The sequence below is a fragment of the Lampetra fluviatilis genome, chromosome 11 (assembly GCF_964198595.1).
Source record: "Lampetra fluviatilis chromosome 11, kcLamFluv1.1, whole genome shotgun sequence".
Lineage (NCBI taxonomy): Eukaryota > Metazoa > Chordata > Hyperoartia > Petromyzontiformes > Petromyzontidae > Lampetra > Lampetra fluviatilis.
The window spans coordinates 4,521,701-4,538,811 of NC_136285.1; the positions used below are offsets into that span (position 1 = coordinate 4,521,701).

The window sequence follows — 17,111 nt, forward strand, 5'->3', positions numbered from 1 at the left end:
CATAAGGGAAACAATTTATTTACAATATCAACCATCTGCTGTACATTGAGCTTGCAAACTACCAAGTCGAGTTCAGTTTATTTGTTGAACCCGGCGAGAACTCAAGAGACAAGGACAGTCTCATTTGCAGGAGCGACCCCTTGTGAGTACATGGAAAAACAAGAACTAATTGCATATAAAGAGCATCGCGCCCATCAAGGGACTCCGGTTTCAACTCAATCCAGAAATGCCTTCATCCAAAGCGAAGGAGTGGCAGCTACCAAGCCACCTAATCATCCCTTTATAATAATACAGTAATGGAGTGCATCGTTGTTAGGCACATGCTGAATGTATGGCTTGTTAACACCCTAATGCCCAAAAAGGCAATAAAATTTGAATACACACATAAGCCATTAAAATGCAACTGTCCTAAATGGACCCTGAAGTTGGCTAATTTGATACACTGCCCGGTACTGTAATTGGAAATGAATGTCTACCCGTAGCCCCATCGTCAAGCAATCAAACCACTCCTCGCCTCTAATCAGCCAAATTGCCATTCCGTGCCAGCCGCACCGTGCACCTATTTCTCGCCCGTACATTTGATAAATGAGTTTGAAGAAAAGTCGAGGCAGACGAAAAGTAAATGGGAAGGTTTAATTTGCCAAGCAATTAGGAGGCTGCCTCTGGGAGGCAGTGTGCAAGAGGCTTGTCCCTTGAACCCCAATGTACGGTTAATAGACAGCACTGATGGTGTGTTTCGTCTCCAGTGGCTACGATCACTGAACGTGGCTCCCAGCAAATGTGTCACCCGAAATGTGTGGACGTGCCTGCATTGGGCCCCCCGCCACAAAATGCCCCGCGAGATTCTCAAGCATCATTTCACAGCAGTAGGCAGCTCCTGCGTGGCAATGTTGTCGTAATAGTTTTTAATAAATTAATCATTACTTGCCGACAACGAAAACAAGGAATGTTGTCTGCCGATCCGTTTATCGTAACGTGGGCGGCAGGGGAAATAATATATTGGTGGCTGGAACTGTGTTTTTTATTACGAGGTGCATGCTATTTATGTTCCTGGCGTTGTATTGCTGTGGGGAATTATTTTGAGCTGTGGAAAATTCTTGGAATGATAATTTTATGAATTGTATGCACATCGGCTTTTGTGTACGTGTTTTGAACTTCTTTTGCACCATACGTAGCCAACCGTGCTAATCGGAGATGTGGATTTTCGTACATAACACCCGCGTTGTGTGATATAGTGTAAGCAGCAGCGTGGCACGAGTGTGTTTGAAATATAAGCCATAGTGTGCCAACTGCATTTGGCGCGTCTGTGTGGTATACGGATGACACATTTACATTCCGTACATTGGAGACTCTTACAGTTCACCTGTGCAGTATTTACATTGCGTGTGTGTTTCCCGCACCTCCGATTGGCACGGTTGGCTACGTACGGTGCGAAAGAAGTTCAACATACATACATATCATATGCAGTGTGTGAACAGCACATTCATATTGTGTGTTTATGTGTTCATGGGATATGCTCGTGTAGGAGGGAGTAGTGGCGCAGGGCACAGCACTTTGAATTTTTAACCCGACTGAGTACAATATAGCACCAAAGCCAACATCAGTGGAGAGTGATATCCGAACCGGTCCTGTGCACGCTAGGACTTACTCTGAAAGTGGAACGCGCGGATGAGAGAATGAATGCAAATTAAGAGGCCTCATATTGAATGTTAAGGCAAGCAAGGTGGCCATGAGCGGGATGTCGCTATGTTGGGAAGACAACAGATGGACAAAACTGGTGACGGAATTGCTGCCAAGATGAAGAACGTCCCAAAAAGGATGACCACGGGTGGAGATAGAGTTATGCAATTAGCTCATGTGGAGGATCAATCTCCTGAGGTGGATTAAGATGGTAAAGTATAATGCCAGCATGGGGAGGGTCTCCATCCAGCAGTGGATAGATCTGGGCTGATGTTAACGAGTGCCCTGAATCTTCGCATTTTAAAGTCGTGCTTGGAAGTTATCGATTTAACACTATAATTGCCTTTTGATTTGTTTGTAGAGATTATTAGTAAACTGAAATTATTCCAACAAAATAAAATGGTACGTAATTGTTTAACAGAGCATTTTAATAAAATAAATTGCCAAACCATTTGTAAGCAGCTGCAAAAATAAATTAATAAGATTTTTCTACAAACAAATGCAACTTTGGAGAGTAGCCTTCCATTTATTTACAGAATGTTGTTGAACTTTTTTATTTTCTTCGTATAAAAACCCACCTATTATCTCTTTATTTCAGTCTATGTGACCACAACATTACCCCGGTAACTGGGGCACGCATTCGCAATCGCTTTCATTCTTCGAAGGGCTTAATAATTCTCTGTGGAGTATACCCGTGGACCTGTGCCACTCCCAAGATGCCCCCGGTGTTGTAAAGCCTGTAACTGTGCTGCAGGTGACCCTGCTGAACTTCATGATCACACCCCGGGGGCTTGAGGACCAGCTGCTCAGCATTGTGGCAGCAAGGGAAAAGCCGGAGCTGGAAGAGGCCAAAAATCAACTCTACCTGGAAGGGGCCCACAATCGGTAAGGTCCACCGGTGCCACACAGCCAGTGAACAGGGCGGCGCGTGCACCTCACAGCAAGAAGAGCCTTGGGTGGGTTCGATTCGCGACTCGGGAACCTTTCTGTGTGCAGTTTGTATCGATTGTGTGTGCGCGTTCTCCCTCTGTCTCTGCGTGGGTTTCCCTCCGGGTTGTACGGTGTCTTCCCATAGCAAAAAAAAACAATGTAACTGATGTTGGTCAAACATCCCCAAAGCTGAACAATTACTTGCAAGTTACTCAGTTGGGATTATGCATTTCAACATCACCCCCCCCCCCCAATGCGAAAATCCTGAGTGAGTAAACGAGTGAAATTATCTCAATAAAAGCATCCTGTGTTTTGGGTCCATGTTCCCATTGCACATAGAATATATAATCAATAACATGCATACAAACCAATAATTGGAATGTCTCTGAGTGGATGCAATTGAGGAGATGGAGTAATAAAATAAATTCGTGTGGAGGTCCTTGGTGGATTTTGACATCGCAGAATCATGAGGGCGATGCATACATGTCAACCCTTTATCAGTGCCTACTTTATTACAGACCAATTCAGACCTTATTGGTCACCCCGTGCCCCTTATAAACATCAACGTTCATCCTACAAAGTTCCATCACAAGGGAGAAACACAAACAAATATATTTTGTTTGCCCATATTGAAACGGCTGTACGCCGTATGGACCTGAAAACTAAATTTCCCTGTGACAAGAATACGTGGTGAACCGTGTGGGTTGACAGCTGTGGTGATGGGAGCTTCGGGAGACCTTCATCCTACATTTCTGCATTTTCACATCTCCATGTACAGATAAAAACAAATATTCACCGGCCTATTTGCATTCCTGATCGATATTTTCCAGCAGCATTTGTTTAATCAAACCCTTCACCGGTTTCCACTTTGTGTAATTTGCAGTCATGCGTCTAACGCAAGATTGTATTTGTTATATGGAGATGAACAACAACAAAACAGAGGTCTTTATTATTACAGCTATTACCCATAATGCGCCACAACAGGGCATAATGACTTAGTACAAAATATAATTAAATCAGATGCAAACCCGCTGACTTGAGCGAAAACTATTCCTCCTGAAGTGACTGCTCGGGGCACTTGAATTAGAGCCACATCGAGGCCGAGGAGAACCCTCGTGGGGTGTGCATCGTGCACTCCCATAGATAAAGGCTTCTGTTCGCTATTTTTCACAACTTGTGTCACATTTTCCTTCCATTAGCAACGTTAACTTCTAAGCTACGAGCTCCTGTGTCATCAATCGCTTTCTGTGGAATTAATCAGCACCCACCCCCTCCTCCCATCCTTCATGTGCTGGGTGAGCTTCCATTGTGCAACGCTACCCACAAGCACATGGCTAATATTATAGTGAAGTCTTTCCCTAATGCATGGCAGGCCATGAGTTTTTAATTGTTCTGTTGTTACCCATTCAACAAATATGGCAATTAACTTGATTTGGTTTACATGTGAATGGATTATATTCAATGATGTGGACATTTACCGTGTTTGTGCTTATCTATTGGCAGAGTGTGGACGTGAAAATTGTTAAAAAGTATTGTTGGTTTTTAGAATTGCCATTGTATTACTATCATTAACTTACCATTGTCATTTAACTGCATTTTCAAAATACTTTCTAATTATGCATCATATTCTTCGGGTTATGAGACGATGTGGAATATAAGATGCACACTATAAGTGTTTTTGGGAAGAAAACAAGTTTTATATGGAAGATGCGATGTTCTGGGAAGGTGGTATACAAGGGTATGAAGCGTGTACTGTAGTTGCGAATTTAGTCCAGGTGTTGGGAAGTAGCGATGTATGTATGTTGAACTTCTTTCGCACCGTACGGAGCCAACCATGCTAATCGGAGGTGCGGGGGAAGGAAAACAAACTCAACACAAAAATAAGTTCTAAAGAAATTAATTTTATATCTAGATTATTTAAAAGTGCATAGCTCCAGTGGCTTCCTAATATCGGAAGGAAGAGCATTCCAGACTGTTGCAGAAACGCATTTGAAAGCGCACGATGCGGTGACCATTTTTATTCGATGTCTATCCAAAAAGCCGCTGCTGCGAGGATGACCTGAGTTCACATGATGGTTTATTCTCCTCGACGAGATCAGCATGGTATTGTGGTTCATTTGTGTCAAGTACTTGTAATGAATGTGACCTTATAATATTTTCGTTCGGCAACCGGAAGTGAATGCAACTCAGCAAGCACTGGGCGGACATGGTCAGATCTTGCAATACCAGTTACAACACGTGCCAGATAATTATTCTACATGCTGCAGTTTTGTAATGTTTTTTTTTCAGACGTCCCGTAGAGTAGTGAGTTGCAATAATCGAGCCTTGTCGATACTTTGCGTGTCTTACTATCCGGGAGAATACGATAATGGTGGCAAGTGCCTGTGCAGCACCAATAAATTACATATACCGGGATTATAAAACTAACCTTTAAAATACAGGATTAAAAGCACGTCTTATAATTTTAAGGCTTTGCCAAAGTAAAAACAGCTCTTACAGTTTCCACGAGTCCTCTCTTGTATGCGGAAAATCCAGCCGTTGCTTGACAACACAGCAACACGCGGTGGAATATGTTTTATTGGATGCATTATCAGTCGTGCTTTGTGATACACAGTGTCGGGTCTGGAAAGGGGCTCAACGGGGGATCTTAATTTGATTTCTGCTGGTTGGGGTTAAGTCTCCTATTCCTTTGAGAGGACATCTCCCACTAACCCCATTCTCTGTCTCTGTGATTACGCGAATGTTGGCTGTGCTGACACTCTTCTCTCTTTGAATTCAGCAGGTTTTTGTCATTTTATTAAGGCTTTTGTGGGTATAGCAATTCCACTTTCTCATTTAGAATATTAAGTAGTTTCCTCCCTTGTTACTTTGTACAGAGCTGTTTCATTGCTAACCAGAACGTGCAAATTGAGCAAAAGAATCCAGATCAATGTGGACAGCGAGTGGGGGATTGCCTTTATTTGTTTCACACCAATGCAGCCTTGCCAGTGTTTCCCCATTATCAGTTTTATTTCGTGTTTGACAGAACAGCTCAATAAATGCGCCGGCAATTGTTGAACAAAAGGCTTACATCCAACGATTCACAGCTCGCATATAATTTCCATGAGAGGCAAATAACATTCGCAAATGAGCATTTTATTTATTGATTATCTCCAACTTTAACGTGTTTATATTTAACTTCAGCATGCTGCCACATCGTTGTAACGGTGAGCACACTGGACTTGCAATCTGGAGGTCGCCTGTTCGATCTCCACGGCGCGGCAGTTGAAACGATGATGAGGGCTTCTTAAATCTCCCCCCCCGCTGTCTCCCCAGCAGAGTGAATGGGCAACGCCACAGCCAGTCGATCGCAGAGGTCGCAAACGGGTTTTGATTCCTTACCCGTACCCGTACCCGGCCGCACCAGGGTCGCAAACGGCGACCCGTACCCTACCCGAAATGAGTGACAAACGGTGACTCACCAGTGACTCAAGGCCTACCCGTACCCGTACCCAGCCGCACCAGGGTCGCAAACGGGTACCCGTACCCGGCCGGGTAGCCGGGTATCGGGTAGGGTACGGGTATCGGGTACCCAGTTGCGACCTCTGGTCGATCGGCAGATCGCGTGTTGCTGGGTAAAGCGTGGGCACTCCCACCTCTTCAAAACACGTCTGGCCAGTGTGGGAAAGTATGGAAAATACATTAGAGAGGGGTTCCCTACGGCTCTTCCACCAGTAGTGGCACGGGCGAACAATTGCAGGGCTGCACCTTTCCTGCTTATCTTACCTCCTGAAATTTGGGCATTTGAAGGAAACTTCAAAGTCTTTTCCTGCTCCTACTCGATGGGACAAAAACTCGTCTCTTTTGCCAGCCCCGAAGCGAGTGGTAAACATTCCACAAGCCCATGGTGGTGCCAGAGGCTCCGCGTACAACTTGAAGTACGACATTTGTTACTTTTATCCAAAAGATCAGCGGACTGGAATTGAAACTGATGAAAAATAATTATTGTATTGACAAAAACTGAATCGGAAATGTCGTAATTAAATCAATTTTAACTTTAATGTAAAAAAATACAATTTTCATACGTTTTCTATTTAAAAAAACGATGCTTTACTAAGCGGAACTGTATTGTGCATTTATTTAGCGTTATATGTCAAGGGCGAATAGATGTCATACGATGCTGTGCTGTACAAATCTGAACGCTACAAAACGGCCAATGAGCCACAACGCATCTAAAAATGAATATATAATTAATAATAAGAGTACAATTGACGGTGGGGAGATGATAACTGCGTCGCCTGGTATACAGAAGGTTGCGGTGTTCATATCCTGACCCTGACGCCTGCTGTATTTTTGGAGTTTGCATGTTCTCCCCGTGGTTGCGTGGATTTTTCTCCGGGTCATTCGGTTTTTCCCTGCACATTCATAAACACACGTTTAGAGTATTTGGCTGCGATACATTTCCACATGATAAGCCGCTTCGTTGAGCTATCATTTGTGGCCTGGTCACTTCTGAAAAATATCTATATAGGTCAGTGGACCTTACCTGGTAAAATAAAAAATAAAAATGTACGCTATTCCAACAGCACAAATATCACAAAGGTGCTATGTTTCACAAACATAATCTGCAGTAGTGTGTGTTTCAATGTGAATTTCAACATGAGAAATCAAACCATCTTTTTCTGGTGTGGCAATGGTTGGCGCATGAGGCTTGTGATGGGTGTGGTGATTGAGGTATGCAGGCGGCCCCTGAGAAGTGCTTGCTCAATACTTATCTCGCCCTCGCTAGGTTGTTCACTTTGTTGATGCCACATACGGTGGAAAAATATGTAATGAATAACAAAAAGAAAAACATACTGATCATGTTCTCACTTTAAAGGTTGGCACATAATTCACTTTCGTTGGCTTTACGCAGGAATTGGTATGGCTATACATCTATCATGAGTGCTCAGGCTCTCTGTTAGTATCCCCAAGCATTAATGTTGTAGTTTTACATTTGCTTGTTTCACTTTGTTCCATGGAATAGCTTCCATTCATTCGCTCCCTTTTTTCATGATTTGTCAGGTCTTGCATTTTTATGTTTTTTTTTCCTCTCTCTACTTTTCACTTCTCTCCATATTCCTTCTCTGTTCTCTCCTTCATGTTCAGTCTCTTCGATGTTTTTCCCGCTACTTATTTCCAGTGTCCCAGTATCTCAACGTCCGATCTCTCTCGCTGCCCAATCTTTGCGTGTTTTATTTTATGTCTCTTTACGCTGTCTTAAATTTATTCCGTGATCGTTCCAACAGTCCGTGATTCTATGAATACCACGTAGCAACATTGCCCCCTACTGGCATACTTGCCCATGTTCAGGCTGGTGCTGCGTCCACCTGCAATTTCTACATCCTTATCTAAAGGAATGTATTAAAGGTACTGTAGTTTAATTAAACTATTATATTGTTGATGTATGTTGAACTTCTTTCGCTCCATAGGTAGCCACCTGTGTTAATCGGAGGTGCGGGGACAGACAACAAACTTAAACACAAAAATCAAAGTACGTTGATGGAGAGAGTGTAGTGGTTCATGCAGACTCAGTATCTGGAGTAATCCATCAATAACCTGGTACTGTTGGACGGATGTTGCAGGAAACAGCTGAAAGAGCTGGAAGACCAGATCTTGGAGGTGCTGTCTACGTCACAAGGCAACATTCTGGAGGACGAGACGGCCATTGCGATCCTGTCATCCAGCCGACAGCTGTCCAGCGAGATTGCTGACAAGCAGGAGGTCACAGTGCGCACTGAGAAGCAGATCGATGAAACCCGAAATGGATACAAACCTGTAAGTTCTTATTCATATTTTTGGTTTTTTCGATAAAGTCACGTAGAATGGAAATAATTAAATAAAAATTATATAAAACAATAAAATTCTCACGACGTTTCGACTGCAACACAAGCAATCATCATCAGGTTTTATCTTAACGTCAGCACCACGGACAGCGATTTGGCAGTTGGTCAGATGGACGAGTCCATCTATGTTAAGAAAAAAACGCCACTTTTTTCAAAGTTTCTTCCTGTGGATTTCACACCTGATGATGATTGATTGTGTTGCAGTCGAAACGTCGTGATAATTTTATTGTAAAAAAAAAATTTTCCCCTTCTACATGATTTTACCGAAAGAACCAAGAATATGAATCCCTGCAGTCACGAAAGCTTTAAATAAAAATGTAACCGTAAGTTCTTCTTCGGGACTTTGGGTTGGACTGTGGAAGAAGGTGGGCTGGAGAAGTTAGGAGAAAACTTCTTCGAGAGGTTTGATATTCGAGAGCTGCTTCACAAAATCCTTCTCGATCGGCCCTAATTAATCGACCGCCAGGTGAATGCCTTCATGAGCCATCCACCGTCTCTTGAAGAGTTAACGTAATGCACGTGTTTTTGGTATATTGCAAAATAATGTAAAGCGAGTAGACGTTCGGCGCAGTGGCCCTTTAAATTTGGAGGATGCGTTGAACAATGCGGTGCCTAGAAGACACAGGGGAATTTCAGACGCATCATTGAGATATGATCATTGTTTTTTTTATATTACAAAGCAAACAAACTATGTAATTATATAACAGGTTTTTCATTTGAGGGCACCTGTTGTGTCAGGGGATATTAATTGTATTTCCATTCCTCTAAATATCATGACGTTGCTCGTGTGTGTGTATTGGCTTTCTTCCTGGCTAATTGTAGCATTTGAGCACTGCCCACTCATTTCTGAACGTAGGCTGGGGGAGGAGGACTTTTACTTTTCAGGGTGCCTGTTGTATAATCGAGCTTTTATGTTAATTGTTATTGCGTACCACTGCCAATGCAGCACCACCAAACCATTCATTGCATATATGTCGCTACGAAATAGTCTGTCTATCTGCTGTGAGAAAGACCATTGTCCTAATTTTACACTAATATATCGTTTTGTTTTAAAGTCGTGTTAATCAAGGTATTTTTAAATGTGCTTGTCCACCACTCTTGATTTCGCAACGCAGTCCCTTCAATATGTATTGGTGTTTGAGAGTGGCTCATGTTCTTGCCTCGCATCCTAAAACTAAACTAAACTATTTTACCAGATCAGGCCCACTGAGCTGTATAGCTATTTTTCAGAAGTGACTTGGTCACAAATAAAGTGGCGTATCACGTGGTAATTTATAGCAGCCAAATACTCTTAAACGCATGTTGCTGAATGCGGAGGGAAAACCCGGAGGACCCAGAGAAAAATCCATACGACCACGGGGAGAACATGCAAACAAATATACAGACATCGGGGTCGGGATCGAACCCACGACCGCCTGTATACCAGGCGAGACAGTTAACATCTCGCACACCGCAGCGCCAAAAGTCGTCTTCCTGTCCACAATTCGTCTTCCTTGGCAGGTGGCGTCACACTCCAGTGTCCTTTTCTTCGTCATCTCCAACCTGGCGCATGTGGACCCCATGTACCAGTACTCGCTGGCATGGTTCATCGGGCAGTATGTGCAGTCCATCGCTTCCAGCCGGCCCTCCAGTGTCCTGCACGAACGCACCGAGGCCCTCAACAGTCACTTCACTTACAGGTGTGCGGCGGGGATGTTGCCAAGGGCACGGGGGGCTCTGCCCGTAGCTCTGTGTGCGCTTGCACCCTCTGCTGTGTCGGTTTTCCAGTTGCACGTGAATATGAACGATGCGCACTGGTGGCACTGGGTATAAGTAAACTAAGCAAAAGTTGGAGAGCTCTAATTAACTCGGGGGGGGGGGGGGGCCCAGATTCATAAAATCATAGGGGTGCACCAGATATCAGCTCAAACGCAGATCTAATTTTTTAAAAAATAGTTAGCATCATTCTTATAATAACTATGAAAATTTTTTTTAAGCATGATTAATTATTAATTTAGCTGTGATATAATTAAGTGATGTAGTTTGTCTAGCATATAATGTTTGTCACTACCTACATCTTGTTCCAGCCGTGAAATTATTCGGTGAAATCAAAATACAATTACAGATACATTATAAACGTGTGTTCACGCAAAGCAATTTCCTCCTGATGAGAAAGAAATATCTACATATATCAGAAAGTGGCAAAACAAATAAGAATGTTAATCTGTTTAAGCTGCTGTTGACGTTATTTAATGTAACCCCACACATAGGTTAACGGATTCATGGTGAAAGTGTATTGCCACCAAAGCGTTGGAGATTTCATAGATTGTTGCCTTCGTGCTCATCGCTCCCAAGCAGTGGTTCCCCAAAGTGTGGTCCCAGTGGTCTGCGATGGTCCTTCTCAGGCTGAGCTCCACTTGCATTCGGAAAGGTTGTGAGTTTAAATTACTGCCCGGAGTCAACTCAGTTCATTGGTGTCCCCCCCGCCCCCAGAGTCTGTAAAATAAGTGCCACTTTGCGGGAGATCAACAGTGGCCATCCTCTGGAGATGCTGGCCTCCACCGGGGGAAAATGACATGTTTACCACCGTCTCAGGACTGTCAAATAGCTATACTGTACACTGTGCCCAGTTCCCGCTTGAGCTGGGAGATATGTGTTACACTTACGGTAGATATAGGTTATGATTTCACATTCAGAAGAAACATTTCGATTTTAAATCACCAAACAAATGACAACCTTGGTTTGCCATCCCCTCACTTGGGTAATATTGGCCATTTGTCTTTGTTGGATATATTTTTTATGGTGATTTTCACGTCTAATTTTTGTTCTCTCAGCTAATTGCAGCGTTTGAGCTCTTCCCACACTTGGCCTTAATGTGAGCCGGGTGGGGAGGGGCTGTTCAGGGGAATTCTCATTAACTGGAGATGTTAGGATTATAATTGAGCTCAACCTTATCGCCTGCGTGTGTTATGAATGATAATGGAAGCTCAAGAGTCGAATGCCTTCCACAAGTTTAACTCTTTCCAACTGAGGGTGAAAGCGTTAATGCATAGGCCTTCTCTGTCTGCCTGAATCATGGGACCATGATGACGCTTTTGATGGTGATCCAATAGAAATTTAACTTTTAGTAAAACGTCGTGTTGCAAATTTGGGACTTGCGCAAAAGAAGTCTGGCCAAATTAATCCGAGGGGTTGCCCAAACTTGTAGGACATAATCCAACACAAAGGCATTTTGCATGCAGTTATCCGTTGGCTTTCTGCATCCCTAATATATGTCCAAAGACAAAACCAATGTTAAAAACCTTGGCAGAACCTCGTGCATATGCGTGATTTGTATTCCTCACTACATCTTCGCAAGTAGACATTGAATCAGCTAATGGCTTCAAAAAGTAATGAGATATAGCAGTTGCTGATAATGCACTTCGACATGCCATAGCCTCTGATTATTTAGGCCATGTTTTGTGAATATAATGGCTCTATGGGCAACATTGGCATGAAGTCGTTGCAGAGGATTGTGTTTCATGCGGTGGGATCAATCCAAAATCATGAGGTAATTGCACTTCCTGTGCAGCTCAATGAGACGCCACAGACCAGTTGATGGTGCCACCTGCTTTCACCCGATAAGCAATTCCTGAACTCAACCGTTGCAGAGCTTCTCATGTGTGTTTACAAAGACTCGAGCCAGTTAAGAACGTGCCACCTGGCATTGAACCATTCATTTTAGCGGCATCAATAAGCTCTTGGGATTTTTTAAAAAGTAATGCGCCCTTATTTCACACCTAATTTGGCAATACATTGCCTTGAGAATGGCATCACTGCTAATTGGGTCAGTTAAAATTTTAGTATAGAAATACGTTTTTTTTAGTTGTGTAATCTTTTATGCAACAATGAAAATATACCATTTCAGATTCATTAACGGTTGCCACAATATGGTCAGGGTATGCCTGCTCTCTACCGAGCAGATTTAGTCCTTGATGTTATGAGATTCATGAATAATGTTGAACTGGTCTTCATTTGGTGCTCTTTGTAATGATGCATGCCAATTTAGTGTTACTAAACACTTAATTTTTGGAAGCAATATTTGAACAAGCTTATATATGAATGCATTTTATGTATAATACACAACATGATTAATGCCAAACGTGCAATTGTTCACACTTTTTACAAAAATACACTCAGAAATAATTGACATTTTAACACTCATTGGTGTTTATGCTACAGAGGCTGCGATAAACAAATAATGATTTTTTTTACGCAGCGAATTGTAAACATCAATTGAAATGTATTCAACTTAATTTAGCAACCATATATAATATATTTAAGTATGTAATAATACCAATAAATACAGCCCTTTGTCAATCCACTGTCAGATGAAGGCCTCCCCATGCCGTAACTATCACAGCAGTTGTTTGACCATACTTCACCACACTGGTCAGTTTGTGTTGGTGAATGGGGCAGCCAGGACTGGTTTCGTAGTGCAGTCGCAGTCCACTGCATTACCCCTCCGTTTCAAATGTCAAGCATTGAAATTCGATTTTTAAATCAACTCGAGTTTAGACTAGAACGACTTTTGTTGAAATAATTTTTGGCCGTTGTGTTGCACATTCACTAATTAGAAAAAAGTGGTTGTCTTTAACGTGAAATTTATTGAAAACACTCTGCCTTTAATGATCAAAATTTACATATTCTCAAATTTCATTAGCACATTCAGATGTCACTGTTAGTCCATGAGCCATAGCAGAAATTGGTACCAGCTAAGGGAGATAACGTTACTAGCACCGACAACTATGCGGCTAATACAATAACCCACTCAAGTCAAATGGTTCTCACTTAACTCACTGTTATCGGCCTCATAAATACATTGGAACCAGTAAAGTTATGCCACCTCGCGTGGCACAGGACAAGCGTAAAATGACCCGAGTGGCGTGGCGCGCCTCTGCGTGTGGCCCCGACAGCATCTACACAAACGTGTGCCGCTCGCTGTTCGAGAAGGACAAGCTGCTCTTCTCGTTCCTGCTGTGCGTGGGGCTGGCCCGCAGCCGCGGTCGCGTGAGCGACGCCGACTGGCGCTTCCTGCTGACGGGCGGCGTGGCGCTGCCCAGTCCCTCCTCCAACCCCGCGCCGGCCTGGCTCGAGAACCGCTCCTGGGCAGAGCTGGCTCGCTGCTCTGACCTCCCCGGCTTCTCCGGACTTGCAGGACACTTCTGCGACAACGTGAGGCTCCTATGGCGGCAGCAGGGAGATGCACTGCCTTTTGTACTTTTCCTCGCATCGCGAATGATTGACCGCACCTAGGCCTTGGGAAGGTAAGGTAATTTACCCTTTTTACCGGGTAAAAGGGTAAAGGTGTCGACATGCCAAGGGGTTAGGTAAAGGTTAGGGTAAAGGTAGCGCAGAAGAATTACCCGGTAGGGTAAAGGTAGCGCGAAAGTATTACCCGGTAAATACTTTGTTTGCCACTCGCTAAAAGCTCCGTGGCGCAGTCCGTGACCTCCATTTAAAATTGGAATCATCGAGGGTATTCTATACCAGCTTTACTACCCCGGCTTCTCCCAAGATTTGGATTCTTGTCTTGGATTAATACACGGCCTACGCAGAGGGTGGGGGGGGATGCGTGACGTCAGCAGGCACACTGTGTAACGCTGCCGCGTGCGGGTGACATCACAGATGTAACGTCACCGCTCACTTGCCGTGCAAAATATATCCATTATTGCAACCCCCCCCCCCCCCAAATACAAAAGTATTTTTTTTCTTTTTTGCATTGTGTACAGTCTGGAAGCTACCCACATGCCAAATTTCAAGTTTGTTGCAGGTCGGGAAGTATGCTAAACATTTCGAACAGACACACATATTCACAAATTTCCCTTTTTTATATATATAGATAAAGCGCTCTACCTAGCATTTACCCGTTATAAACCTTTTTCATGTGTAGTACCCCAGTAATTACCCTGTAATCAGGTAATTTGTATGGGGTAAGGGTAAAAGGTAGGGTAAAGGTAGGCTCGTTGCTTTTGGCCTTTTACCTTACCTTGCTGAGGCCTAACCGAACCTCCAATTAGCACATACGTTGCGAAGGAAGTTCAACATGCGTACACACGAGACAAATACGTATTTGACCGGGTCGGTTTTTTTGCGCGGTTTATGCTCGACAGCTCTTCTAACGGGTTTTTGGGCTGTAGTGCGTGCTGTTTGTTTGGCGTGATGTCCAACGTTTCGCTCCAGAAGCTCCTGAAGAAGCTCCCAGCAGGTGGTGCAAAACTATGAAGAGCATTTCGTATATGCTTTTCCACATTTTAATAAGCAGAGTGCATTTCTGTTCATGAACAGAATGCAATATTACAGATTAACTGATAACCATAATCAAAATGGCCACCTTATTAACATTACAGTATATGACACGGTGAAAAGAGTTTCACATTTTTTTTAGGCCTGTGAGATGTCTGGGTTAATATTTTGTAAAATATATAGGAATATGGTTTTTCAATGGGGACTAAACTAAGACAAAACAAAATATATTTTAAATGTAATTGATGTCAAGGTACATGAGATGAAAACTTTTCACTATTTTAGAACTCCGTTTTCGCCTCAGAGGCACAGGTTTATTTGAACATTCACGATAGCCGATCGAGCGCAGAACTTCATAAAATATATTTGTTACTTTTATGACAAAGTCAATTTATGTCCATTTAAAATCACGACGTTTGTTTTAGATTTTAGAATATAATACTTATTGTACACCAAATAAAGTCTAGGAGTGCCTGCATAGCATATAGAGGTTATACTTTTATACTGACTGTATTCGAATGAGACCAGATAGCTATAGTTGGGACATTTTATCAAGTACAATTGTGATACATAATATAACATCGATTCGAATTAAACAGTTGAACAGAGGGGTTACTCGATCCACTCATCTGCATGTTTAACCCCCCCATACAAAGTTTGTCCAAGTAGCAATTTCACAAACTTTCCAAAAAATAATAATTCAAACATCACATGATATACGATGGTTTTTGCCTTGAAATCTATCCTTAGGGTCTTAGCCACCCACTGGACGTAGACAAAGTGGTTCAATCTTAATTTTAGAACTTTCGTGACTGCAGGAATTATTATTTGGTTCTTTCGGTTAAGTCACGTCTAAAGATAAAATAATAAATTAAATTAAATAATAGAATACGACGTTTCGATTGCAACACAAGCAATCATCATCAGGTATAATGAAATAGCGACATAAAATCTAACCAGAAAACTATAAACAGACATATTAGCAGACAGATATCACCAAGATACATAGAGAGAGCAACACAGGTAACAGAGAGAGGTGATCGTCTCTGTGGGGTGGCCTTAAATAGACAGAGGAGGGCGGACGCAGAGAGAGTTTATAGTTTTCTGGTTAGATTTTATGTCGCTATTTCATTATACCTGATGATGATTGCTTGTGTTGCAATCGAAACGTCGTATTCTATTATTTAATTTAATTTATTATTTTATCTTTAGACGTGACTTAACCGAAAGAACCAAATAATAATTCCTGCAGTCACGAAAGTTCTAAAATTAAGATTGAACCACTTCTACGGGGAAGTTTTAAACGTATCTTCTTTTTTTTTCTCTCTCTCTGACTACTTGTTCTCTCTGCCTGTGTCCTCTCTTTGGAATGTTCACACTTAAATTCTAACTTAGCAATCTTTGAAATACGTAATCAACCAGGCTATGCGTTAATTGTGTGTTGACCGACCCTCTGTGTTGTATTACATTACATTTCGATATTTTACTAGGTTATTTAATTTTAGTGTGTCCTTCTCCTGATTTTCAGGCTTGCTTGCCGTGTCATCGCACTTGCAGCACCACGTTTTGTTGTCCACTCATTGATATGCTAATTTTTTCTCTAATCCCCCTCCCTCTCTCTGCGTCCGCCCTCCTCTGTCTATTTAAGGCCACCCCACAGAGACGATCACCTCTCTCTGTTACCTGTGTTGCTCTCTCTATGTATCTTGGTGATATCTGTCTGCTAATATGTCTGTTTATAGTTTTCTGGTTAGATTTTATGTCGCTATTTCATTATACCTGATGATGATTGCTTGTGTTGCAATCGAAACGTCGTATTTTATTATTTAATTTAATTTATTATTATTTTATCTTTAGACGTGACTTAACCGAAAGAACCAAATAATAAGTAGACAAAGTGCTTAGATAATGCCCCATATAGCAGCATTTCTACTTCCAATCCTCATACCCTCCTCCACTCTGCAGCTTCCCTTGATTACCAACCATCACGTGCATGCAGTGCGCAGTTGCTTAATTCACCTCTGAATAGAAAAGATTGGTAATTATAGAGAGGCGGACTGTGGGCTCCGTGGAGACCGGAGTTGGGAAAGACTGCGCTGCAGCATTGAAGGTGGTGTAGATGGCGTTGAAACATCTAAACCATTGCAATTTACCACCTCAGTACGAGCACGCCAAGGCTACCCAGCCTCTTAATTGCACGCTTCATATATTTTATAATTTACATATGAATGGGGTATATTGGCAGACGTAGACATATTAAATCGTTTGTCTTTTCTGCTGCCCACACCATCTGGAGTTCTGTCTTCCTGGCTATCCGCACTGCCGATGTCTGCTCTGTGTTCAAGTCCAAACACAAACCCCCAATGCCTAACA

The 17,111-nt window shown here is 42.6% G+C and overlaps 1 protein-coding gene across 10 annotated transcripts in view; it reads left to right on the forward strand.

Annotated features, from left to right (window-relative positions):
• Positions 1–17,111, forward strand: part of LOC144934736 (dynein axonemal heavy chain 3-like) — an 864,594-nt gene that overhangs the window by 806,183 nt on the left and 41,300 nt on the right. For all 10 annotated transcript variants that reach the window (XM_078860821.1, XM_078860816.1, XM_078860817.1 and 7 more), the window contains 4 exons: positions 2,435–2,565; positions 8,214–8,406; positions 9,975–10,153; positions 13,409–13,667. In XM_078860821.1, coding sequence (XP_078716947.1) covers positions 2,435–2,565; positions 8,214–8,406; positions 9,975–10,153; positions 13,409–13,667 — 762 coding nt within the window. The remainder of the gene's footprint in view (positions 1–2,434; positions 2,566–8,213; positions 8,407–9,974; positions 10,154–13,408; positions 13,668–17,111) is intronic.